Source organism: Rana temporaria, chromosome 2, assembly GCF_905171775.1.
Source record: "Rana temporaria chromosome 2, aRanTem1.1, whole genome shotgun sequence".
Classification (NCBI taxonomy): domain Eukaryota; kingdom Metazoa; phylum Chordata; class Amphibia; order Anura; family Ranidae; genus Rana; species Rana temporaria.
In genome coordinates this window covers 45,853,315-45,880,436 of record NC_053490.1, presented here as the reverse complement: position 1 = coordinate 45,880,436, position 27,122 = coordinate 45,853,315, and the positions used below count along the sequence as shown (strand labels likewise).

General features: G+C 45.8%; 1 protein-coding gene across 2 annotated transcripts in view; it reads left to right on the top strand.

Annotated features, from left to right (window-relative positions):
• The first annotated feature begins 234 nt into the window (after positions 1 to 234).
• Positions 235 to 27,122, top strand: part of VSTM5 (V-set and transmembrane domain containing 5) — a 117,753-nt gene continuing 90,865 nt past the window's right edge. Inside the window, exon 1 of one of the 2 annotated variants that reach the window (XM_040340150.1) lies at positions 235 to 626. In XM_040340150.1, coding sequence (XP_040196084.1) covers positions 545 to 626 — 82 coding nt within the window. In that variant the 5' untranslated portion in view covers positions 235 to 544. The remainder of the gene's footprint in view (positions 627 to 27,122) is intronic. The other variant, XM_040340151.1, reaches the window with a different exon arrangement.

The following is a 27,122-nucleotide window of genomic DNA, read 5'->3' as shown; positions in this document are numbered from 1 at the left end:
TTCAAACTCGGCGTGGGAAAGCGGGTATCGGCGTATATCGCGCACCCACGATTTTGCCCTAATTTTCAGGGCAAAAAAGTGTGCGGTATACGCCAATAAATACGGTATATCTATAAACATTAATTTCCCATTAGGCAGAACAGTGCATGTCATTACAACCTAAGTGTAACGGCCTTCCCTCAGCTCTTTGTAGATGTGTCTTTGTACTGCTGCCAACAAAAAAACATAAATCAATATCTGAGCATGTGCTGTAAACAAGTCTGCTGCATTCGCCTTGTGTGTTTCTTTTAAAGGACGTGCCTATGCAAACTGGTTAAACCAGAGCGCCTGTGACAGCAGACTGAAGCTCCATATATAACGAGGCGGGAGGCACAGGTAACCACACAGTGCAGGTGCTGTGTGACTGGAGGGCTGCCAGGTCTGGAGATCCCCACTATAATGACGTCATCTATGGAGAAGGATGAATACTGAACACTGAAAGCAACATGCCTGGCTGCTGCTCCAGACACAAGGGAACCTGGGATGAGCTGTCACTATCTCTCCCATGAAGAATCTCAGAGACTGGGGACAAGTCAGAGCAACAGTGCTGCTTCTCATACTATGCCTTCTACAGCTGATCCCTCACAGTAAGTCTATGTTCTCTGCCTGTGTGTGCACAATGAGGAGGTTGGCACCTATAGAGGGGCGAACGATCGCTTGTATAGCATTTGCAACAGCTTTGTCTTCAGTTACGGGGACAACCCCAGGAATATTTTCCCTAGAAATGTCCCTTATCTGAATGAATCTGGTTTAGGGTTTCTTCCCCATTAATTTAATGTGATCTTGGCTTCCCGTGTTTAATGATTAAGGTGATTGAAACTGTATTAGTGCACTTGCAACAATCATGACAGTATTGTGACAACCATGACAGCATTGTTACAGTTTCATGGCAATCAAGACAGTTTCCTGACAGTTCCATGACAGTATGTTGACAGTTAAGACAGTTTCCTTACAGTTCCTGCACAGTATCATTACAACCGTGACAGTATTATGATCATTTCATGATAATATGACAATCGTGACAGTTCAATGACAGTATTTTGACAATTAAGACAGTTTCCTGACCGTTCCTTGACAGTACCTATCATGACAGTTCATGACAGTATTATAACAATTCCATGACAATCATGACAGTATTATAACAATTCCTTGATCTATCATGACAGTATCATGACAATCATGACAGTTCCTTGATCTATCATGACAGTATTATAACAATTCCATGACAAATATGACAGTATCGTGACAATCATTACAGTATTATAACAATTCCTTGATCTATCATGACAGTATCGTGACAATCATGACAGTTCCTTGATCTATCATGACAGTATTACAACAATTCCATGACAATCATGACAGTATCGTGACAATCATGACAGTATTATTGCAATCATTTTTACTCAATTTGTTTTTATTAAATTTTCATTGACAGAGAATAAGGTACAAACATAGAAAAAGAAGTAAAAGATAAAAGGGGAGAATACAAAAATCCTTCAGTATCCATATCTCCTCTTCCTTAAAGGGGTTGTAAAGGTACAATTGTGTTTCCTAAATATCTTCCTTTACCTTAGTGCAGTCCTCCTTCACTTACCTCATCCTTCCATTTTGCTTTTAAAAGGCGTTATTTCTCCTGAGAAATCATCACTTCCTGTTCATCTGTGTGTAACTCCACACAGTAATGCGAGGCTTTCTCCCTGGTGTGGAGTGTCCTGCTCGCCCCCTCCCTTGGACTACGGGAGAGTCAGAACACCCACTAACACACAGCTCCTTTCTCTATCTGCAACATAGAGAGCGTCCTGACTCTCCTTTAGGGAGGGGGCGATCACGACACTCCACACCAGGGAGAAAGCCTTGCATTACTGTGTGGAGTTACAGACAGAAGAACAGGAAGTGAGGATTTCTCAGAAGAAATAAGGACATTTAAAAGCAAAATGGAAGGATGAGGTAAGTAAAGGAGGACTGCACTAAGGTAAAGGAAGCTATTTAGGGGAAAAAAATGTAACCTTTACAACCCCTTTAAACATGGCCATGTATAAAGTCTAGTCATACGTATTTCTATACATGCCTATATATCTTTCCTCCTTATCCTATATAAATACTAACATCATCATTTGTTTTTATTAAACAGAAAGGGGGGGGGGCAATAGGAGAGGCATATCCAAATAGTGGGCTTATTTCACTTTACCAACCCTAATCAAATTCACAGATACAAAGCTTCACGTTAAGGTCCTAAAATCATCTGATTCCATATATATAATTCAGGGGGTCCACCTTACAGTATCATTACAATCATGGCAGTATTATGACAGTTTCATGACAATATCATGACAATCATGACAGTACCTCGACAGTATTGTGGCAATCATGACCATCCCTTGACAGTATCCTGGAAATCATGACAGTTCCTTGATAGTATCCTGGCAATCATGACAGTTCCTTGATAGTATCCTGGCAATCATGACAGTTCCTTGATAGTATCCTGGCAATCATGACAGTTCCTTGATAGTATCCTGGCAATCATAACAGTTCCTTGACAAAATTCTATGATTAAGCACCAAACTTAGGTGTGAAACGCGTTAGCTGCTTGCATTTCCCCCCTTTTGTACAGTATAGACTGAATGTTATGTGCTGGATTTTACTATAATAAAGTTGTTGCATTGGAGTGCGGCTGTCCAGGTCTATCCTTCTGTTTCTAGTTTTTTGACAGTATCATGGCAATCATGACAGTTCCATGACAGTATTTTGGCAATCATGACAGTTCCATGACAGTATTTTGGCAATCATGACAGTTCCATGATAGTATTTTGGCAATCATGACAGTTCCATAACAGTTTCATGGCAATCATGACAGTTCCATAACAGTTTCATGGCAATCATGATAGTTCTTTGACAGTGTCGTGGCAATCATGATAGTTCTTTGACAGTGTCGTGGCAATCATGTCAGTTCCTTGACAGTGCTATGATTAAGCACCAAACTTATGCCGCGTACACACGACCGTTTTTCATGACGTGAAAAATGATTTTTTTTTTTAATGGTCATTAAAAACGATCGTGTGTGGTCTCCAGAGCATTTTTCTCAATGTGAAAAATGGCCATTAAAAATTTAAAACATGCACTAATTTTTATTGTCGTTTTTCAAGTTGTGAAAAACGGTCGTGTGTAGGCTTTAACAACGGGAAAAAAACGTGCATGCTCAGAAGCAAGTTATGAGAAGGGAGCACTCGTTCTGGTAAAACTAGCATTTGTAGCTGTAACAGACTGAAAAGCACGAAGACTGAAAAGCGCGAATCGTCTCAAACTTTTACTAACACAAAATCAGCAAAATCAGCCCAAAGGGTGGCGCCATCTAAATGGAACTTCCCCTTTACAGTGCCGTCGTACGCCACCACGCTTTGCTCAAGCATTTTTTTTTTTCACGATCGTGTGTATGCAAGGCAGGCTTGACAAGAATCACGTTGAAAAAAACAAAGTTTTTTCTAGGACATTAAAAATGGTCGTGTTTACGCGGCTTTAGGTGTGAAACGCGTTGGCTGCTTGCATTGAACCCCATTTTGTACAGTATGGACTGAATGTTATGTGCTGGATTTTACCATAATAAAGTTGTTGCATTGGAGTGCAGCTGTCCAGGTCTATTCTTCTGTCTCTAGTTCCTTGACAGTATTATGGCAATCATGACAGTTCCAGAACAGTATCATAGCAATCATGACAGTTCCATGACAGTATTTTGGCAATCATGACAGTTCCAGAACAGTGTCATGCCAATCATGACAGTTCCAGAACAGTATCATAGCAATCATGACAGTTCCATGACAGTATTTTGGCAATCATGACAGTTCCAGAACAGTGTCATGCCAATCATGACAGTTCCAGAACAGTATCATAGCAATCATGGCAGTACCTTGACAGTATATTGACAGTTCCTTGACAGTATGGTGGCGATCGTGGCAGTTGCTTGACAGTATGGTAGCAATCATGGCAGTTCCTTGACAGTATGGTAGCAATCATGGCAGTTCCTATTGCATATGACCTGTGTTTGAGAAAAGCTCCAATTCTCTAAAGCTGTCCACACATGTTGAAGTCTAATTGTACAGTCTAAGTTAAGATAGCAAAACACTGGAGACCATTGCTGATAAAAGCAATACAATATATGAGTCCTAATGGTTAACCAGTAAATCCTAAATGTTTGATGCGTGCCATACCCTCTAGCATAGGTGTGCGCAGCCTATTGCATTAGGGTGTGCACCCTAAAGCTCCAACACATATGTGTTGGACATATTTACTGGCCTCCTCCCCACTCTCCATCCTGAAAAAAATGGGAGGAAGGGGGAGCCAGGGAGCACAAAGGGGGACCTGGAAAGCAGAAAGAAGAGGAACAGGGACAGGAGGGGTGGCATATATTGGTACCGATCCCCTGTTTTTTACTCCTGTGGAAGCTGTATGTCGACGAGAGGAGGAGAAGCTAGCTTTCAGCTGCTGCAGGAGGAAAATGCAGATCGGTTCCACTAAATTCCATCCCCGCTGCTTTTCCTGTCCCGGTTCTGAGGGTCGGCAAGGAAGGATTGCGATCCAATGGCGAGCAGGTGACAGGTTGCCAACCCCAGGATTAGGGTGTGCCCAGGCACACCTGGCACACCCCTTGCGCACACCTATGCCCTCTAGGAGTATTGTTGGGTCTCCACCTTTAAACATCTCATACATGAAGGAATGCATGTTTAAATATATTAGAAGCATATCATTTTGAAAAAAAATGTAATTCATTTATTACATATTTTGATGATCGTTGTATCATATGATTTGAATATATATATTTAATATTTTGATCAGCATTGTGTTATTTTTTTTTTTTTTATATATATTTATTACATGCATTTTGTTGGGTCTGAGACGCTTATACACACGATAATTTTTCGGCATGAAAAAAACGTTGTTTTTAAAAAACATCATTTAAAATGATCGTGTGTTTCAGTTTCTGAAAAACTACAATTTTTTTTTTTCGAACATGCTGCATTTTTTAACGTCGTTTTAAAAAATGTTGTTTTTTCGGGTTGTAAAAAATGATCTTGTGTGGGCTAAACCCGCGCATGCTCAGAAGCAAGTTATGAGACGGGAGCGCTCGTTCTGGTAAAACTACCGTTCATAATGGAGTAAGCACATTCATCACGCTGTAACAGACAGAAAAGCGCGAATCGTCTTTTACTAACACGGAATCAGCTAAAGCAGCCCAAAGGCGAAGAGAACTTCCCCTTTAGAGTGCCGTTGTACGTGTTGTACGTCACCGCGCTTTGTTCATCATTTTTTTAAAACTATGCTGTGTGGGCAACGTCGTTTTTAATGATGAAGTTGGAAAAACTTCGTTTTTTGGACATGCTGAAAAACAACGTTTTCTTTCATGCCGAAAAATGATCGTGTGTACGCGGCCTTATTATTAGGAGATCTCAAAATCCTCTGGTTTCTTTAAAGCGTATCACAAAGAAATTATCAGAGCACCAACCAATCAGCTAAAAAATGTCCATTAACATTTTATGTTGGTGACCATGTGACAACAGGAAGAGCAGCAATAGCCAGACAACAGACAACTCATTACAGGACCAAAGAAATCCACATTCATCAGGGCTTAATCATGTCAACATTTCTCTGATAGAATCTACTATAGGGCAATCTCTTTCAGTAGAAGTAAGCATGAAGCCTCATTTGGCTTGTATTCAAGATTCTGGTATTTTTTAAAGGGCATGCCATCTGACATGAAGGATGGGTTCTGATAGCATCTTACAGAAAAATAAACTTACAAAGCCTAGGCATCAGATTCACTGGGGTTTAATCGAGTAGAGAAGGCTCATATCGTAAAGTAAATGGTTGTTGATCATTGTGGATAAGGAGATGCTGTGTTCATTTCATCCATCTCTAATCATGGGCAAGCTAAAATCTTGCTTTTCAGTTTCCCTTGCACATGTTTGGGTATTCAAAGTGAACATAGCTTCACCTTTGTTAAGCTAAGCAAACATTTACTTAGCAAAATCCTATATAATCCTTTAGTAAACCTGCCCTAATGTGATATGAGAGGATGAGATGTCATTGGGAAAGGAAAAGAGGGATAATTGCTACAAATGGTACACAGACAGTAAAAATAAGCCTGGCAGAGGTTTTAGCCATTCCCTAGTCCAGGCATCACTAAATGGCGGACCACGGTCCGGATTCGGACCAAGCCACTGTCCCATCTGGACCCAGGGGGCAGAAAGGACTACTGGGGGCTGATGTAAAGGGGCGGGGCACACAACTGTGAAGGGGGATGATGTAAAGGGACAGAGAGCCCTACTGTGGGTGTGTGTGTGTGGGGGGGGGGGTTATGTAAAGGGAAAGAGAGCACTACTGTATGGGCTGTGGGGGGTCAGTGTTAAGGGGGGAGATATGTGAAGGGCAAAAGACATTACTGGGGAGGGCAGAGAACATTACTGTGGGGGTTGATGTGAGAGGGGCTGAGGACACTGCTGTGGGGGGAGGGGGAAATTTTAGAGGGGGCAAAGGACATTGCTGGGAGGGTGATTTGAAAGGGGCACAGGACACTGCTGTGGGGGACAATGCTGTAGGGAGGTGGTGTGAAGGGGGTCCAAAACACTCCAGAGGACACTGATGTAATAACAGGATTGTGATACACACTGATGGGGGCTGTGATGGGAAGGACCCGAGTCATTGGACAAACATGCGATTCGGACCTCTGCTGGAAGAAAATTTTACTGATCGGGCCTCCGTGAATTTTAATGCAATACCACTGCCCTAGTCTATCCAAAAGTAAAAAAAAAGTAGCCTGGATCAGACAATCAATCATACCTTCCTATGGGACTCTTAACCTGCTAATACAAATCTAGACCAGGAAAGAGTTTACATATGATGGAGCTGACAGCCAATGGAATCAACCAGTGCATCAATCAGTCAAAAACTATAAGCTCCAACACACTGGGACTTGATACCAGCCGCAAACTGATACTAAAAAGGTTGATCTTCAATCATACATGTTACAACTGTAGATACTGTCCTACTGGGACCTATAGTTCCCACGAGTAGAGGAACTGGCAACTCTATCAGTGGAGGCTGAACGCAGTGGGTGTCAGCTGTTCTTCAACTTTCATGGAATTAAAATGGGAAGCCTGCTGGAACTTGTGGTTCTACAGCGGTAGATATAGGTATCTGGTAACTCAAACCTCAGCAGCAAGAATTCATGGAATAGCTTGGAGTGCATTTGATTGCATTGCCTTGATAATGCCTAGTGCATAACACTTAGGGGAATATGTGAATGATGCACCAATAAATGATTAAAGCGGAGGTTCCGCCACCAATCGTTTTTTTTTTTTTTTGGTGTGCATACAATGGGGATTTCAATTACAATTAGGTACTCACTTGTTCGATGACAAAAAACATCCCCCGTCCGTTTCCGTTGCAAAGATAAACTTTTAAAAACCGATCAAGGCATTTCCCATTTTGCTTGTGGGCATTGTGAAGCCCAGAAGCACTGACTTCCTTAACATGGTGGAAGTTGATACGCCCTCGTCACGTGACCGGTTTGAGGCGTCACGTGACTCGAGAAATCTCAGGAGATATCCCTGGACGGCATTCCGCATTGTCTCCTGGGAAGCGTGACACTTAGGCCCCGTACACACGAGAGGATCTATCCGCTGGAATTGATCTGCGGATCAGTTCCAGCGGATAGATCCGCTGGTGTGTACAACCCAGCGGATCTTTTTCCGCTGATTTTTTTCGGGCCGACTGATTTCCAGCAGATAAAAATTTCTTAGCATGCTAAGAAATCTATCCGCTGGAATCGGCTTCAGCGGATCGATCCGGTGGTCTGTACAGACTCACCGGATCGATCCGTCCGATTCCCTCCCTCGCATGCGTCATAATGATTCGACGCATGCGTGGGTATCCTTATATGACAGCGTCGCGCACGTCGCCGCGTCATCATCGCGGCGACGGCGCGACACGTCATCGCGATGGGATTTCGGCGCGGATTTCGATCCGATGGTGAGTACACTCCATCGGATCCAAATCCGCGGAAATCCTCGAGAGGATTTATCCGTGGATACGGTCCGGCGGACCGTATCCGCGGATCAATCCTCTCGTCTGTACCCGGCATGAGCTTCCAGTAAACACTGCGGCGCCGGGGAAAAGAGTAGCCACGCCTACTCCCACGGGAGAAAAAAACGGAAGTCGAACTTCAATCAGCAATTACAAGGTATTTAAATGAGAAAAACAAAATTCACTTGGCATATGTATATGTATGTGGTGAGCAGATCAGGATAAGATAGTGTTGTTACTTAGGGTGAACCTCCGCTTTAACATAAAAAATTTAATAAATGGGTTATCTGAATATGCATCAGTTTATTGGGTGTATACATAAGCTGGACATTTGCAAAAATGTGCGTAAAACAAATCTTTTTGTGATAGAGGTCCATAGACTGCCATTGCTGATCACCTTAAAGGCCAGCTGTCTCTTTGTCATGCTGATTCTCTGTCTTCAATGCTTTCTAGGTTATTGATCTAGAATAGATCAAGCGTTCAACTTGTAAAGTCAAAGCACGGTCATGACAACCAGTCAGCTAGCATTTCCGGTAGGAGTCAGTATGCTGTATCAGGGGTTTTTCCTCCCTTTGGGTAGACTAAGGCCGTGTACACACGATCGGATTTCTGATGGAATAAAATCAAATGAATTTTTTCGTTGGAAATCTGATGAAGCTGTCTTTTATCAGTCTTGCATACACACTATCAGACTAAATTCCAACCGTGCCAAAACGCGGTGACGTAAAACACTACGACGAGCCGAAAAAAATGAAGTTCAATGCTTCCGAGCATGTGTCGACTTGATTCTGAGCATGCATGGATTTTTCTCCGATGGAGTTCCACACAGACGATCGGAATTTCCTATCGTTTTTTTATCCATCGGACAGATGTAAAAAAAATTCTATTTTTTTACACCGATGGAAAAAAGACCGATGGGGCCCACACAAGATCGGTTTGTCTGATGAAAAAAGTCCATCGGATTGAAACCTGGCTTCATGAATCCGACACTGTTTCTCCTGCTTCCCTCCCCCATGGCGGTCCTTTCTGGACTCACTTCCCAAGACCCAATGGACAGAAGGGAGGGGGAGTGGGAATCCTTCTAGTCCCACATAGGGTACTTCACCCACCTCCCTCACTGTCACTCTCCTCATTTGAGGCACATTGCATTCTTCTTTTCTTTCCAGTTTCTCTAAGAATAGTTGTGATCTACCAGCCACCTTGACCCGTAACAGCCTTTCCTGAAGACTTTTCCACCTATCTACCCTGCTTTCTCTATTCTGAAATTCCCACAATCATTCTCGATGACTTCAACATCCCTGTTAATGCTAACATTCCTGCTACTTCCAAACTCCTTGAATATCTGGTATACAACCAACTGAGTGTTCACCTTGCCAGTGGCGGCTGGTGCTCAAAATTTTTTGGGGGGCTTAAACGAAAAAAGAAAAAAAATGCAGCCACTGTGCCATGCCTTTAAATGCAGTCACCGTGCCATGACATCAAACGCAGCCACTGTGGCATCAATTGTCACCACTGTGCCATGCCATCAAACGCAGCCACTGTGCCATCAATTGTCACCACTGTGCCATGCCATCAAACGCAGCCACTGTGCCATCAATTATTACCACTGTGTCATGCCATCAAATTCAGTCACTATGCCATCAATTCACACCACTGTGCCATGCCATCAAACGCAGTCACTGTGCCATGCCATCAAATGCAGCCACTGTGCCATGCCATCAAATGCAGTCACTGTGCCGTGCCATCAAACACAGCCACTGTGCCATCAGTTGTCACTACTGTGCCATGCCATCAAACGCAGCCACTGTGCCCCTCAATTGTCGCCACTGTGTCAATCGTCACCACTGTGCCCTTTAATTGTAGCCACTGTGCCCATTGTTGCCACTGTGCATGTCACTGTGCCCTTTAATTGTTGCCACTGTGCCCATTGTCACCACTGTGCCCATTGATGCCACTGTGCCCTTTGTCGCCACTGTGCCCATTGATGCCACTGTGCCCTTTGTCTCCTCTGTGCCCATTGTCGCCGCTGTGCCCTGTAAAATGCACTTACCTTTCTCCTTCCATAACCCTCGATGTCTTCTCCCGCCTTGGTGACGCTTCAGCCAATCAGGTTACCGATAACCAAAATCGGTGAACCTGATTGGCTGAGACGGCCGTCAGTCTTATCCAAGGTACGCACCCCCCGTACGTTCCGAGGATAAGCTTCCAGGAGACGAGGGCTGTACTCGGAAAGCCTATCAGAGCCGCTGGCTCTGATAGGCACTTCCGCACAGCCAACCAGCTGCAGTTATTCAGGTGGTCGGCGCTCAAGTTCCGGCCATCTGAATTAGACCAGCGGCAGCTGGCAACAATAACATACATTCATGCAATGCATGAATGTATGTTATTTCAGTGGCTGTGCGGAGCCACTAGAGGGGGCCGCACTCCAGCGCCTTCTATAGACGGACCGCCACTGCACCTTGCCAAGAATAACCTTCTTGGTCCCTTCAAGTCAGTATGTCGCACTCAAAACTTCACAGAAACTGCTCTCCTAAAACTCACAAATGATCCACTAACAGCTAAATCCAATGGACACTATTCTGTACTCCTACTCCTGCACCTCTCTCCTGCCTTTAACACAGTGGACCACCCCCTATTCCTCAAAAAACTCAACGCCTTTGGTCTCCATGATGATTTTGAACTCTCCTTTCGGTCCCCAAATACAATTACTGTATAAATATTGCCGCCTCAACCTTTGCATCATCTACATCATTAACCTAGTCTCAAAATACCAACCAAATCGATCTCTACGTTCCTCCCAAGACCTCCTGCTCTCTAGCCTCCTTGTCACCTAATCCCATGCTCACCTCTAGAACTTTTCCCATGCCTCTCCCATCCTCTAGAACTCCCTACCTTAATCTGTCTGACTATATTCTACTCTGCTTGCTTTTAGACTATCCTGGAAATCCCTTCTCTTCAGAGAAGCCTATTTTGCCCCCACCTGACAACTGTACAATTATTTTCTCCATCAGCTCATCCCCCACAGTTATTACCTTTTGTATCACTTGACCCTCCCTCTTAGATTGTAAGCTCTTATGCCACGTACACACACGATTCGAATATTGTACGAAAAATGTCATCCGAGGAAGAATCGTCCGATAATCGGATCGTTAGTACAGGGCTGGACGAGCCGATCATTTTAGTTTATCCGATATTATTTTATCGGACATGCTCGAAAATTTTCCTCGTACGATCTGGTATCGTACGAGGAAAATTTTCGTGCATGTCCGATAAAATAATTTTCGTTTGGTCAGTACAGTTGTCGTCTGAAAATACTACACAAATACATTACAACACATGACTTTACTTCCGATTTTTTTTTTCTGTCATACGAGAAATTTTGTGACTTTAGTAACCTATTCAATTTCTACTTGTGACTAGTAAACGAAAAAAGTTTTCGGATCGTGTGTACGTGGCATAAGGCTGCATTCACACCTGAGCGTAGCGTTTTCTGTGTTTTTTGCAGCGTTTTTTACTGCGTTTTGCTGTGATTTTTTGCAGGGTGGCGTTTTTTTACCCTAATTTTGGACAGGTCTAGGGTCACCAATGTTAAAAGCCGAAAAACGCCCAAATCTGCCTAAAAAAAAGTCCCAGGACTTGTTTGAGCTTCAGGCGTTTTGGAACTTCTGGCTTCAGGCGTTTTGTAGTGGAGATGTGAACCATCTCCATAGAGAATAATAGATTTTTTCCCTTCCAGCGATTTGTAGCTTGAGGCTTCAAGCTACAAAACGCTCAGGTGTGAATGGGGTCTAAGGCCTCGTACACACGACCAGACATGTCCGATGAAAACGGTCCGCGGACCGTTTTCATCGGACATGTCTGCTGGGAGATTTTGGTCTGATGTGTGTACACACCATCAGACCAAATTCCCCGCGGACAGAAAACGCGGTGACGTGGCGGCGACGATGATGATGCGGCGACGTGCGCAAACCCGGAGGTTCAATGCTTCCACGCATGCGTCGATTCACTTTGACGCATGCGCAAGATTTCGGGCCAGCGGACATGTCCTGATTCGTACTGACCATCGGACATGTCCGACGGACAGGCTTCCAGCGGACAAGTTTCTTAGCATGCTAAGAAACTTTTGTCTGCTGGAAACCTGTCTGCTAGGCCAGAAAACTGTCCATTAGGCCCTACACACGGTCGGACATGTCCGCGGAAACTGGTCCGACGGACCAGTTTCAGCGGACATGTTCGGTCGTGTGTACAAGGCCTATGGAGCAGGGCCCTCTGATTCCTCCTGTATTTAATTGCATTGTAACTGTCTGACCTCATGCTGTATAAAAATCATAATAATATATGTTAGTTTATCTTTATTCATATTGGAATATCAATATTGTTTTGGTAATCTAGAATAAGATATAAATTCCAAAATATTTATTTTGGATTAGTGTGGGGGAAGTTAGTGCCTCTGTCTTATTCTTCTTTGGGAAGATTTCCCGCCTGTATTATTTGAGCCACTGGGCTTTATTTTCTGATTTAGCACAAATGCTGTCTACATTATCTTCCTGCTAATTGGACAAAGCTAGTTATGCTGATTTGTTGTCCATTGATTAGGCTTAGGACAGAGAGGGGAAACCTGGAAGTCAATTGGTTGAACCAGTATACAGTATGTATGTATGAATATATATATATATATATATATATATATATATACACACACAATATATATATATATATATATATATATATATATATATATATACACACATACATACATACAGCCCTCAAGTTTCCACTTGCCTGCTTTGAAAATATTTTTTTGTAACTTAATCCTGCATAAAACATTAACAGTGTAATTTCATGAGATAATTTACAAGGGCGTGTTTAGGGGCGGAGTTGGGGGCGGTGCAGGGTATGGGTTGGGTGGGGCAACTGGTGACGAGTAACCCTTAAAGCCGCGTACACACGATCAGTCCATCAGACCGCTCTCATCGGTTAACCGATGAAGCTGACTAATGGTCCGTCGCGCCTACACACCATCAGTTAAAAAAACGATCATTTTTCCCGGGATTTTGCAGAGTGAGGGGATGTGCAAAATCTGACTTGCATCTTAGTCCGAACTTCTGGGAAAATCAGTAAGCCAGAACACCTTCAGGAGAGAATTTATTCCAACTGGTTCTTTGCAGTCACTTAAAGAGTAGAAATGAGTTCATCTGGGGGGTCTCTGATCTAATACATCAGCCTGGTTCCTGTTCATGACCTGCCTATTTGATTTGCTTTATTGACCATCTGTTAACTCAGTGGTCCATATATGAAGGTGAGAGTAGCCATCTACAACGGTGGAGGGATCACTTCAAAATTTTGGTGGATTGTCACGTGGTGGAGATTTATTTTCATTTAATTCACTCATCTTCTGACACTTATGGACTTTTGGACTGTTTGTTTGAATTGTATTTAATTTTTAATATATATATATATATTTTTTTTTTTTTTTTTTTTTCTGCATATTCATATTCACACTTATGGTATTGGTGTTTGAGTATACCAGTATCATTTATATATTTGAGTTTTGCGCTGCACTTTTTCTATTTTATTTTTTACTTGCTTAGGATTTTTGCGAATTTCCCTTAGTGTTCAGCTGGCATTACCAGTGATCTGAACCCTGGGGGTCTGTATCACATAAATACACTTTTAATATCATAAATTTTTTGATCTATATATTTGCGCTGATTGCACCTTGTTTTTTATATAAAAAAACGATCGTGTCAGAACGCGGTGACGTAAAACACAACGACGTGCTGGAAAAAACGTTGTTCAATGCTTCCAAGCATGCGTCTACTTGATTCTGAGCATGCGTGGAGTTAAATTTAAAGCAAGTTGGCTTTTTTTTAACCAATGGTTAAATAACCTATGGGGCCCACACACGATCGGTCTTGACCGATGAAAATGGTCCATCAGACCGTTGTCCTCTGTTTAACATATCGTGTGTAAGAGGCCTTAGACCTGGCTAGTAGTTCAGGACTTGACATTTTGAGCCCTGCACTAACCCAATTTTAAAGCGTGACAATTTTTTTTGTAAATAATAAAAGATGAAGTTACGCTAAGTAAATAGTTACCAAACATGTCACGCTTTAAAATTGTGCATTACTCCTCCCTAAGCTACTTTACGCCTTTTGGCATGCCCCGCTATACATCCCCCCCCGTATTTTTAAATCCATGGAATCCATTATCAACTCATTTATATGGGGCTCCTCCAGACACAAACTGCCGTGGCGGGTCCTGAAGTGCCCCTCCAGTCAAGGCAGCGCCTCGGTCCCCGATCTTTTCCTCTATTATGTGGCATCTCAGCTCTCCCACTTTTACTATATTAACCACTCGGACAGGGGGCGCTACCTGGCCATGGTGTGCTCAAAGGCCCCTGGCCCGGTCTCGCACCCCTTCCAGATTCTCTTCTGTGTGCCCCGCGGCTTTCAACGGTCAGGCGACAGGAGTCAAACACTCTTCCACCATCGCAAAATATGGCAAACCGCCCTATCGGTCGGCGAGGCACCATCCCCGCACTCTCACACTCCCCTTTGGGATAACCCTCTCTTGCCCGAGCTGGCTACGGTCCCAGACCGTGGCCTCTGGGTTAGGAGCGGAATTATCTACCTCACACAGGTTGTCGCTAACGGTTCGGTCAAGACCTTTCAGTCCCTTAAAGACACCCACTCTCTACCAAACCATATGCTCTTTAGGTATCTCCAACTCCGCCATGCTCTTTCCACCCAATTTGGCACTGATATCCCAGTACTAGAGATCCCGCTGCCTGTCGACATTGTGCTGGGTTCGGACCCCAAGAAACTTATCTCACAACTCTACTTATATCTCCTCGCACCCTCGGCGGCTGCCACTCTTCAGCGGACAAAGTCCCGCTGGGAGCCCATGCTGGGGGCGGTGTCGGCGGAGGACTGGGACGAAGTTCTCGCGAATTGTAGATTAGTTTCCCCCAAAATCTCCGACCGCCTTACCCAACTATATATCCTACACCAGTCGTACTTAACCCCGTACCGCATCTCGAAATATAGACCGGGTAGCAATCCCAACTGCCCGGGTTGTGACTTTCCCAACGCCTCCTTTTACCACCTCATCTGGGACTGTCCCTGTGTGCAAGGGTTTTGGACCCAGGTGGTCCAATTTCTCCACGACCGAATGGGTTCCCCGCTCTCCCTAAGCCCCCGTCAATGTTTACTAGGTCTCTTTTCGCTGTCTGAGGCCGAGAAATATCTTAATGTCTTCTTGCAAGAGACACTTTTCCTGGCCAGGCTTCAGATAGCGAAAACGTGGATGCGGGGCCCCCCCCCCTACCCTTCAGCAATGGATTAGAGCTGTAAATGCTCCTTTGCCCTACAAAAAGCTTCTGTATGTTCATAGGGGCTGTCCCGACAAATACCATAAGGTTTGGGATAGATGGCTGGGGGAAGCCTCCACCTGTGTTGCCCCAGAGGAATAAAGCTCCGTACTACCTACCTCTCCATGCCTCTAGGATCCGACTTGTATGCTAGCTATGACCCCGGTTGTGTTATTGCATTTGCACGGATGATTAGCCCTTTATTTTAATATTCTACTGTATCCAGACGATTGATAATTGGCATTGTACTTCATCCTTGCTTGTGGTGCATGTTGCACCGTTTTTATACCTCTTTTTTTTGTAACACGTTTATAGTATGCTCAATAAACGACGTTTTGATTTAAAAAAAAATTGTGCATTACTGTGCAACGGCGACAAAAGACGTAAATGTTATTACCCATAGGCTACGCTTTAATAGCCTTTAAAGTTTGAAAATTAAGATTTACAGATGAGGACTAGTTCTAGAATTACTGCCCATCATCAGATGTGTGGGCGATCGCTGTTTGCGCGCGTGCAGGACCGACATGTGCGTTCACCTGTGCCAAATTGTTAATTTATTCTCTCTTTTTTATTTTTACACTGTTGCTTTAACTATTTATTTATTTATATCACTTTTATTGCTGTCAGTGGCGTCTCCAGCTTTCATATTTAGGGGGGGCACATGGGGGGACAGGGACAAAAGTAGGGGGGCCAACTATAAAATGCAATTATATATATATATCCTGGGGCCCTTTACTACGATCCCACTATGGGCCCTTTCACATGTTCTGCAGTGAGCTCCCTTCCTACTATACTGGGGCCCCCCAGGGTGGCAGAAAACAAGAGATATATGTCACCAGCACACCAATAAAATATAAGGGTCCAAAGCAGTGGGAGAACTATCAGGGTTGCAAAGGTTGTCTTACCACCGGGCCCTGGTGTTCTGCCACAGTGGGGATCCCCAGCTGTCCTGTCCCTGCTATTTACAGCGCTGGTCTGGCATCTGTCTCCTTGGCAGCGATTGCAGTCTATTAGGACCTAGTGCTGGTGACATTATGGGTGCATGCAGGGGAAGGCTGGCACTATTTATAGAGAGCCGAGCCCCCAGCTGGTCACCTAGCAGCAGTAATGCTGTATAACCTTCTCTGTTGACATGCTGATTGGCATGTGATCCAGGTGATGCTCCCAGTCAGATCTAATAAACACAGTTTTTTTTAGCATCAAGAGTACAACCACATAAATATAATCAACCGTATGATCAGCAGCCATGTGGGCTCTATGCCTGTAAAGTGTGGGCTTTGATCAATAAAATCTCTGATATTTATGACTAGGATTTGACTGGGAGCATCACCTGGATTGCATCCTGATCAGCATGTCAGAGAAGGGTCCACTACTGCTAAGCAACCTGCAGGGAGCTCAACTGTCTACAACCAATAGAGATGGGCTCGGGTGTGTTTGAAATCCCACATGCCCGATCACACCAGGAAGCCGACACTCCACACTGCTAATCAATGTATGGGCTGCCTAAGAGCTAAGACCAGCCATAGACAGTTTAAATCTCAGCAGAAACTGGCTGAGATTTGAACCATTAATGAGCAGATTCTCTTATAATTATCACTAGTGGTTGCTGTATAGCCACTAGTGATAATCACTGTTTGTCGGGAGAATATAATTGCTGGGCAGGAGGGATATTCCCCTGTCACCACTGTCTGTGTTGATGGGGGAATCATGCAAGTTTCTTTCCTGCAATCTGTGGATGCAGGAAAGAATTTGCACCGTATATTATCTGCCTAACTGAAAGTGAAAGTAAATTGTGAATGTTTTGAAAGAACAGGAGAGGGGAGGGAGACAGATGGGGGGGGGAGAAGGGATGGAGATAATGTAGTTCAGTGATTACAGTGTACTGCAGTCTGCAGTGCACACACTTAAACACGGTCCAGGCTAGAATATCTGGTTGTGTGAGCGCTCTCGTATTATGCAGTGTCGGCGAGCACAGGGAGGGGGAGGAATCCCCTGCAGAGCTGACTGGGGACGCTCTCCCTCTCGGGGAGCAAAATACAAAAATTGCAAAAAAAAAAAAAAATTTTTTTTTTTTTTTTTTTTGGGGGGGCACATGGTGGGGCACAGCATGATGTTGGGGGGGTCAGGGCCCCCTCTGGTCCCCCCCTAGGGACGCCTCTGATTGCTGTCAAGGAATGTAAACATCTCCATATGTAGTGGACACTGCAGTAGGGGGGGCATGATAGGAAGAGGGGCAAGAAGGACACTAAAGGGGGCAGGAGGACAATACTGTGTGGGGCAGTGTTGCCAACCGTGCGTTAATTTATGGGCAGCCTGTAAAAAATATGGCTGTCAGCAGCCCCTGACTACCTCCTGTACTACGTCCACAGTCCCTGACCACCTCCCGTACAATGTCGGCAGCCCCTGACCACCTCCCATACAATGTCGGCAGCCCCTGACCACCTCCCATACAATGTCGGCAGCCCCTGACCACCTCCCATACAATGTCCGCAGCCCCTAACCACCTCCCATACAATGTCCGCAGCCCCTGACCACCTCCCATACAATGTCTGCAGACTCTGACCACCTCCCATACAATGTCCGCAGCCCCTGACCACCTCCCATACAATGTCCGCAGACTCTGACCACCTCCCATACAATGTCCGCAGACTCTGACCACCTCCCATACAATGTCCGCAGACTCTGACCACCTCCTGTACAATGTCCGCTGCCCCTGACTATCTCCTGTACAATGTAGGAAGCCCCTGACCACCTCCCGTATAATGTCCGCAGCCTCTGACCACCTCCCGTACAATGTTCGCAGCCTCTGACCACCTTCCGTACAATGTCCGCAGCCTCTGACTATCTCCTGTACAATGTCCACAGCCTCTGACCATCTCTTGTCTTTTATCATGTCTGCAGTCGCTGTGGGGGAGTTTGGAGAGGAGTCAAGAGTGGGAGCGCCGCCGGGATGGGGGTCACGGGAGGAGTCAGACATGTGTGGACACTGGAGAGGAGACTTTAGGATAAAACCAGAGTCGCCAAGTTGGAGCCGTCTGACTGAGCCCTGCACGGTACATCTGAGAGGAGGTCAGTGACAGTGCCGTCAGTCCATTTTAAGGGATGTAAGGGGGCACTGATATAAAGGTTCCCCCCTTACCTTAGTGTATTCACTCCGCAGAAGGTGGTCTCTGGTCACCAGATTCCCCCCCACATCATGACCAGAGACCACCTTAGATCAGAGTTCCAAGCATTCCCTTTTACATCAGACTGCAGGATTCCCCCTTAGGCCCCGTACACACGACCGGTTTTCTCGGCAGAATCCAGCAAGAAACTCGATGGGAGACGTATTCTGCCGAGAAAATCGGTCGTGTGTACACTTTTCGCCAAGAAACCCGTCGGGAAACTCGTCGAGCCAAATAGAGAGCATGTTCTCTATTTCCTCGTTGGGCAATGGGAACATTTGGCTCGACGAGTTTTCTGACAGCCGAACAAGGAACTCGACGAGCAAAACGATGTGTTTTGCGCGTCGAGTTTCTCGGTCGTGTGCTAGGAGGAACTCTGCGGTCCCTGATGTACGTGGGAGCTCTGTTTTATAGGGTAATGCAGTGAACTCTGATATAAGGTGGTCTCTGGTCACCAGAGCTCGCCAATTACATCAGAGTTGCCCCTTAGATAATGATTCGCAGCATTCCCCTTTATGTCAGAGTTCCCTTTCACTGTAAGGGGGGAATCCTGCAGACTCTGATATATGGGGGAACTCTGTGCTGGCGTAAGTTTTATTAACCTGACCTTCATGTAAATGGCAAATTATGGTTTTTGACTTTTGTTTAAAACATTGCTAATAGCACTAGCTACATGTTTATAGTTTAAATATTGATATTTGTACTGTTTAGCACTGAAAACGGTCATTTTAGGTACTTTTTTGCAGTGTCAGTAAAAAATGCATTTCTGTCAGCAAATGTCATGATTTCTGCCAGCAAAAGAAATCGGTACTGTTTGTAAATTTTGGCATCCTGTCAGTAAATTTCACTGGTCACTGGTCTCGAACAATATTGCAGCAGATGCTGGAGAGAGATCATGCAGTCCATATAGCTTTATTCTTGACAATGTAGTGACAATAGGTAGACAAACAGTGTCCAATGCAATGACGCGCTGTATGCGACCGTCGGAAGGCTGTCAATCAAATAGGAACGCCCAGTCCCGTAGTCCATACCCGGAAGCCGCGGAGAACATCTATCTCTAAAACGGTAAGTACTGCATTGATTTTGAAAAAAAACACCCGATTCTGCTTCACATAATTAGCCTCAAACTAATGTTAAATATTAATTTTTTGGGTGAACCTCCACTTTAAGACCTGGACCATTATGCAGGTTAAGGACCTTGCCCCTTTTTGCGATTCGGGACTGCATCGCTTTAACTGACAATTGCGCGGTCGTGCGACAGGGCTACAAAACAAAACTGGCGTCCTTTTTTTCCCACAAATAGAGCTTTCTTTTGGTGGTATTTGATCACCTCTGCGATTTTTTTTTTTTGCGCTATAAACAAAAATAGAGCGTAAATTTTGAAAAAAATTCAATATTTTTTACTTTTTGCTATAATAAATATCCCCCAAAAATATATAAAAAAAAACATTTTTTTTCCCTCAGTTTAGGCCGATACGTATTCTTCTACCTATTGTTGGTAAAAAAAAAATCGTAAAAGCGTTTATTGATTGGTTTGCGCAAAATGTATAGCGTTTACAAAATAGGGTATAGTTTTATTGCATTTTTATTAATATTTTTTTTTTACTACTAATGGCGGCGATCAGCGATTTTTTTCGTGACTGGGACAATATGGCGGACACTTCGGACAATTTTGACACATTTTTGGGACCATTGTCATTTTCACAGCAAAAAGTGCTATAAAAATGCATTGTTTACTGTGAAAATGACAATTGCAGTTTAGAAGATAACCACTAGGGGGCGCTGTAGGGGTTAAGTGTGACCTCATATGTGTTTCTAACTGTAGGGAGTGGGGCGGGGCTGGACGTGTCAGGTCATTGATCGTCTTTTCCTATATCAGGGAACAGACGATCAATGACACTGTCACAATGAAGAACAGGGAAGGTGTGTTTACACACACCTCTCCCTGTTCTTCAGCTCCGGTGACCGATCGCGGGACACCGGCGGCGATCGGGTCCGCCAGTCCCGCGGGCGCGGTCACTGAGCTTCGGACCGGGTCGCGGCTGGGCTTAAAGAGACACGTACAGGTAAGTGATTGTGCCCAGCCGTGCCATTCTGCCAACGTATATCGACGTGAAGGGGTCCTTAAGTGGTTAAAGGTACCAAAACACAGCTCCCAAATGTCCCTGATTTGGAGGGACTGTCCCTCATTCCTCCTCATTCGTCCCTCATTTTAGGCTGATCTATAGATGTATTAAAAATGCACTTTTTATCTATCAAAAAGTGTTTTCCAGCACTAAACCTTTCATGTGATTTCTAAATGTTAGCATTTGTAAATTCCAAAAGCCAATATAAAGGAATAGTAGTTGTAAAAAAAAGCACTTGTGGGTTTAACTAGTCTTGTTTTTTTTTCCTTTAAGGGGTGTGGCAAGGGGTGTGGCAAGGGGTGTGGCCTATGTCTGCATACTTTTGCTGATAGGTGTCCCTCATTCCCATCTCAAAAAGTTTGGAGGTATGCCAAAATACAGTAATATAGGCAACGTATTGAAATGTACAGGTTTTTATTGATGTACCTTAAAACATATTAGATTGGACACATCGTCAGTTAACACGCCAACAAGGCTTAGTCTCCTCCACGGGCTTTAAATCTTTCTCTAATCTTCGGGAACAATATAAACTTCTCAGCTCTGAAGTTTTCAGATACTTTCAAATCAAACACTTCTATCCCATAAAAAAATTCACCAGGCATACTCCACAACGCAATGCCCACCTAAGAGTGCCTGTGCATCTCAGATCCACACACCAAGGGAGTCATTACCACCCTTCATAACATCTTACTAACCACTCCAATGCCACCTCCCCTGACCTATGTCTCTAAATGGGCAACTGACCTAAAATGGTTGTAAACCCTTACATATACCTAGCGAAGTTACTGGCCTCATGAGATACACAGAGATTAAACAAATCCTCCTACATAAAGATGTTCTTGTTTATCTGCAGTCCATCTTTTCTACAGCTGTTCAAAGTTCAGAATTTATAGAGCTTGTCTGAGCTGTCATAAAAAAAGGGGCAGAGAGCAGAAATTACACTCTGCAAAGCTCAGTGAGGAGAGCTCTGAGAGCTGTTTGGAGGGAAGGAACCCTCCTCCACACAGCACACAGGAAGAGATCTCTCCCCTGTCACCCTTTTTCTCTTGGTGTTATGCCGCGTACACACGGTCGTTTTATGTGATGAAAAAAAAATGACGTTTTTAAAAACGTCACTTTAATTGACCGTGTGTGGGGGAAAACGTTGTTTTATGTCTTGTAAAAAACGACCAAAAAAAATTGAAGCATGCTTCAATTTTATGTGTCGTTTTTCAAAACGTCAACTTTTACTTCACAGAAATTCACCGTGTGTAGCAAAAACGTTGTTTAAAACGACGTTTTTTCATCCGCGCATGCCCAGAAGCTACTTATGAAGCGAGCTTCAATGGAAAAACGTGGTGAACGTAACCTCGCTTTGCTAGAACATTGTGAGAAAAACGATGGTGTGTAGGCAACTTCGTCTTTGAAAATTGAAGTTTCAAAAACGTCGTTTTTTACTTCACAGAAAATGTCGTTTTTTTTCATCACATAAAGTGATGGTGTGTATGCGGCATGAGGAACATTTTCAGAAGTGATTCATGCAGATAGCAGAGGAACGAAGCAGGAGACAAAAATAACACTTAGTGCTCTTAATTGAGTACACACTATAGAGGGATATGCTTTGTTCATAGTTCATGTCTTAGGTTTGCAACCACTTTTACCTCAGACCTTACACCCAGTGACTGGGCAGATATCTAGCAGGCAACTCATAGACCCCCTTTCACCCTTTCACACTGAGGCGTATTGCAAGCGTTAAAAATGGTGCCTGCAATCCACCCTAAAAGTGCTGCTCTATTGTCTCCAGTGTGACAGCCAGAGTGCTTTCACACTGAAGCGTTGTGCTAGCAGGTCGGTAAAAAAAGTCCTGCTAGCCGCATCTTTGGAGCGGTGAAGATGCGGTGTGTATACCGCTCCTCCACCGCTGCTGCCCATTGAAATCAATGGGACAGCGCGGCTATACCGCCCACAATGCGCTGCTTCAGCAGCGCATTGGTGGCGGTTTTAACCCTTTCTCGCCCGCTAGCTGGGGTTAAATGTGCCCCGCTAGCGGCCAAAATGCGCCGCAAATTCGCCCATAGCGTCGGCGGTACAAATATTTCGCGGCTGCGATTTTGCCGCGATTTTGGCCGCGATTTAAGAGACATCTGTGCAGGGTTCAATGTAAATCGCGGCCCGAAATCGCAAAAAGTAGTACAGGAACTACTTTTTGAAATCGGTGCAGCGCCGCAGATGCGGCGTCGCACCGATTAGGACAGTGCCATTGCCGACAATTGCCGCCGATTTGAGATGCGATTTGACATGTGAAATCGCATCTCAAATCGTACCAAATCGTACCCAGTGTGAACCTGGGCATAAAGTGGTAGAATAGCTAAATATGTTCTGGGCTACTCATTAACATATCTTTACACCTGGTGGATCTGCCCTCAATTGAAACCTTTTTGGGGTGAAATCTTCTTACATCTTTCCCAGCTGTTTGACAAAATCTATACATCCAGCTTCATAGACAGTCTTACTGAATATGGCACCATCAGAGCTGACCAGGAACCAATCTGACCTCTTCTTTTATGCAACAACTGCTGCAAAACAAACCATCGCCAGATCATGGACGTTGCGGGCATTGTGTACAACAGACACTAAAAATAGAGTGACCCAGGCGATGATCCATGCCAAGTTAGAGGCCACCCTCTAAGTAGGATAAGGTGCAGCATTACATGAGAATTTGGCAACCCTGGATCGATAAGTATTTTTGCCCTTTGATAAGTCTTTATTAGAACCTTGACACTATTCCTTTTTTTTTGTATTTTGCATTAGCACCCTCTGGTCACAGTCATGGGACACCCCTGGATCCCCTCTCCCTACTTCATTGTCTCTTCTTCTTTCACTCTTTCCGTGACCAGTACCTTTACTTCAAGGCACTGGCCTCCATATTAAACCCAGAGTTATGGCTGGGGGGTGCCAGCTAGCCACTGCTGTGACCAGTACCTCTACTTCAAGGCATTGTCTGGCCTCCATCCTAAAGCCAGAGTTTTGGCTGGGGGGTTCCAGCTAGCCACTGCCGTGATCAGTACCTCTACTTCAAGGCACTGGCTGGTCCCCATCTTAAACCCAGAGTTATGGCTGGGGGGTGCCAACTAGCCACTGCCGTGACCAGTACATTTACTTCAAGGCACTGGCTGGCCTCCATCTTAAAGCCAGAGTTATGACTGGGGGGGTGCCAGCTAGCTGCTGCTGTGGCCAGTACCTCTACTTCAAGTCACTGGCTGGCCCCCATCTTAACCAGTTGGTAACCGCCCTATAGCCAAAATACGGCTACAGAGCGGTTACTGTACTCTAGGAGGGCGTCAATGTACGTCCTCCCAGAGACTGCGTTGTGCGCGCCCGAGCGGGCGCGCACACGCGATCGCCGGTGCTCGCCGGGTCTACGGGACCCGCAGCAACAGCACTCGCGGTAAGGAGCCAATGGACGCGGCTCCTTACCACGTGATCGCGCCGTCCAATGACGGCGCGATCACATTTGTAAACAAACCCTGCGGCTGGGTCAGATGCAGGTCATCTCTCTCCTCTCCTCACACCGTTGCAGCGTGAGAGGAGAGGAGAGAGATTTTTCAAATCAGTAGTAAGTGCCAGCAGTGCCCAGCAATCCCCAGCAGTCCCCAGCAGTGCCCAGCAGTGCCCAGCAGTGCCCCATCTTTACCCCAGCAGTGCCATCTGTCCCCTAGGAAGTGCCATCTGTCCCCCAGGAAGTGCCATCTGTGCCCCAGGCAGTGCCATCTGTGCCCCACTAGTGCCATCTGTGCCCCACTAGTGCCATCTGTGCCACCTGTGCCCCACAAGTGCCCCAACAGTGCCACCTGTCCTACACCAGTGAACACCAGTGCCACAAAAGTAAAAAGTAAAAGTAAAAACACTGCCACATCAGTGCCACAACACTGCCACCTGTGCCCATAAGTGCCACCTGTGCCCATAAGTGCCACCTGTGCCCATAAGTGCCCACAAGTGCCGCCTGTGCCCACGAGTGCCGCCTGTGCCCACGAGTGCCGCCTGTGCCCACGAGTGCCGCCTGTGCCACACCAGTGCCGCCTGTGCCACACCAGTGCCGCCTGTGCCACACCAGTGCCGCCTGTACCAAACCAGTGCCGCACCAGTGTCATCTGAGCCACACCAGTGTCATCTGAACCACATCAGTGCCGCCTGTGCCCATCAGTGCCACCTGTGCCCATCAGTGCCGCCTGTGCCCATCAGTGCCACCTGTGCCACACCAGTGCCGCCTGTACCAAACCAGTGCCGCCTGTACCAAACCAGTGCCGCACCAGTGTCATCTGAGCCACACCAGTGCCACACCAGTGTCATCTTTGCCACATCAGTGCCGCCTGTTCCCATCAGTGCCACCTGTGCCCATCAGTGCCGCCTGTGCCCATCAGTGCCACCTGTGCCACACCAGTGCCGCCTGTACCAAACCAGTGCCGCCTGTACCAAACCAGTGCCGCACCAGTGTCATCTGAGCCACACCAGTGCCACACCAGTGTCATCTGAGCCACATCAGTGCCGCCTGTGCCCATCAGTGCCACCTGTGCCCATCAGTGCCACCTGTGCCCACCAGTGCTCATCTGCACCCCACCAGTGCTCATCTGCACCCCACCAGTGCTCATCTGCGCCCCACCAGTGCTCATCTGCACCCCACCAGTGCCATCTGCGCCCCACCAGTGCCATCTGCGCCCCACCAGTGCCATCTGTGCCCCACCAGTGCCATCTGTGCCCCACCAGTGCCACACCAGTTCCACCTGCACCACTGCAGTGACGCCTGTGCCCACCAGTGCCGCCTGCTAATCAGTGACCCCAGAGCCACAGCAGTGCAACCAGAGCCACACCAGTGCCACATTTGCCCATCAGTTACACCTGCGCCACTGCAGTGCCACTAGTGCCCACCAGTGTTCTGCAGTCCAGCCTCACTAGCCACCAGTATGGCAAAAAAATTTTTTACCACCGAGCAGGCCTTCCAGAAACTATGGGCGTCTGATGACAGCTGTGAGGAGTCTCTGTCCGATTCCGATTCGGCCTATGAGCCCGTAACAGGAAGCGGGTCTGATACTGATTCAGAGGAGGAACCTGTGCCCGTTAAAAGAAGGCGTTCTGGCGTGGAGCAGCCTACTACTAGTGCAGTGCCGTCCACCTCGCAAGCAGTGCCGTCCACCTCGCGAGCAGTGCCGTCCACCTCGCAAGCAGTGCCGTCCACCCCGCAAGCAGTGCCGTCCACCCTGCAAGCAGTGCCGTCCACCCCGCAAGCAGTGCCGTCCACCCCGCAAGCAGTGCAACAAAGGTCAGGCACCAGTAGGGTGTCCTCTCTGCCCCAAAGGGATAGGGGCCATGCCAGCCTTCCCTATGGCCTTCAAAACCCCCTGTGGCTGCCTTCGAATTCTGGAGCATCAAGTATCCCCCCTTTCACCGCCCAACCAGGTGTACAGGTGAACACCGATAATTTTGACACGATTGATTTTTTTCATTTAGTTTTTACAGACGAATTATTGTCATCTATTGTGGCCCAGTGCAATCTCTACGCTCAGCAATTTATTCTAAGCAACCCCGATTCCAGCTATGCCCGCCCCTTTCATTGGAGAGACCTGACCGTAGAGGAGTTTAAAATATTCTTAGGCCTGACCTTCAATATGGGTCTCTCAAAAAAAAACAAAGGGTACGCCTATTGGTCTACCAAAGCCATCCACCACATGCCCGTCTTCTCATCCCGTATGCCCAGATCCCGATACTTCATGATTCTACGGTTCCTCCACTATAATGACAACACCCAGTGCCCTCCCCGAAATGACCCTGCTTTTGACAAATTATTTAAAATTCGGCCACTTCTAAAAAAAATTTCTGAAAAATTCCCCCAGTTATATACCCCTCAACAAAATATATCAGTAGATGAGTCCCTTGTAAAATTCCACGGCAGGCTGGGCTTTAAACAATTCATCCCAAGCAAAAGGGCCCGATATGGGGTGAAGATGTACAAACTGTGTGACCGAGACACGGGGTACATCTACTCCTTCATTGTTTACGAAGGGAAGGACTCCCAACTACATCCCCCCGAATGCCCCGAATACATCGGAACAAGTGGAAAAGTCGTCTGGGAGCTCATCTATCCACTACTTGGAAAAGGATACCACCTTTACGTGGACAATTTTTATACTAGCTTGCCCCTGTTTAGAAATCTTTACCGGAGAGACACCCCAGCATGTGGCACAGTGAGAATAAACAGAAAGGGCTTCCCCCAAAAATTGGTGAATCAGAAGCTGAGACGAGGAGAGACGACGTCTTTACGGAACCAGGAGCTATTGGCTGTCAAGTGGAGGGACAGACGAGATGTCCACATGC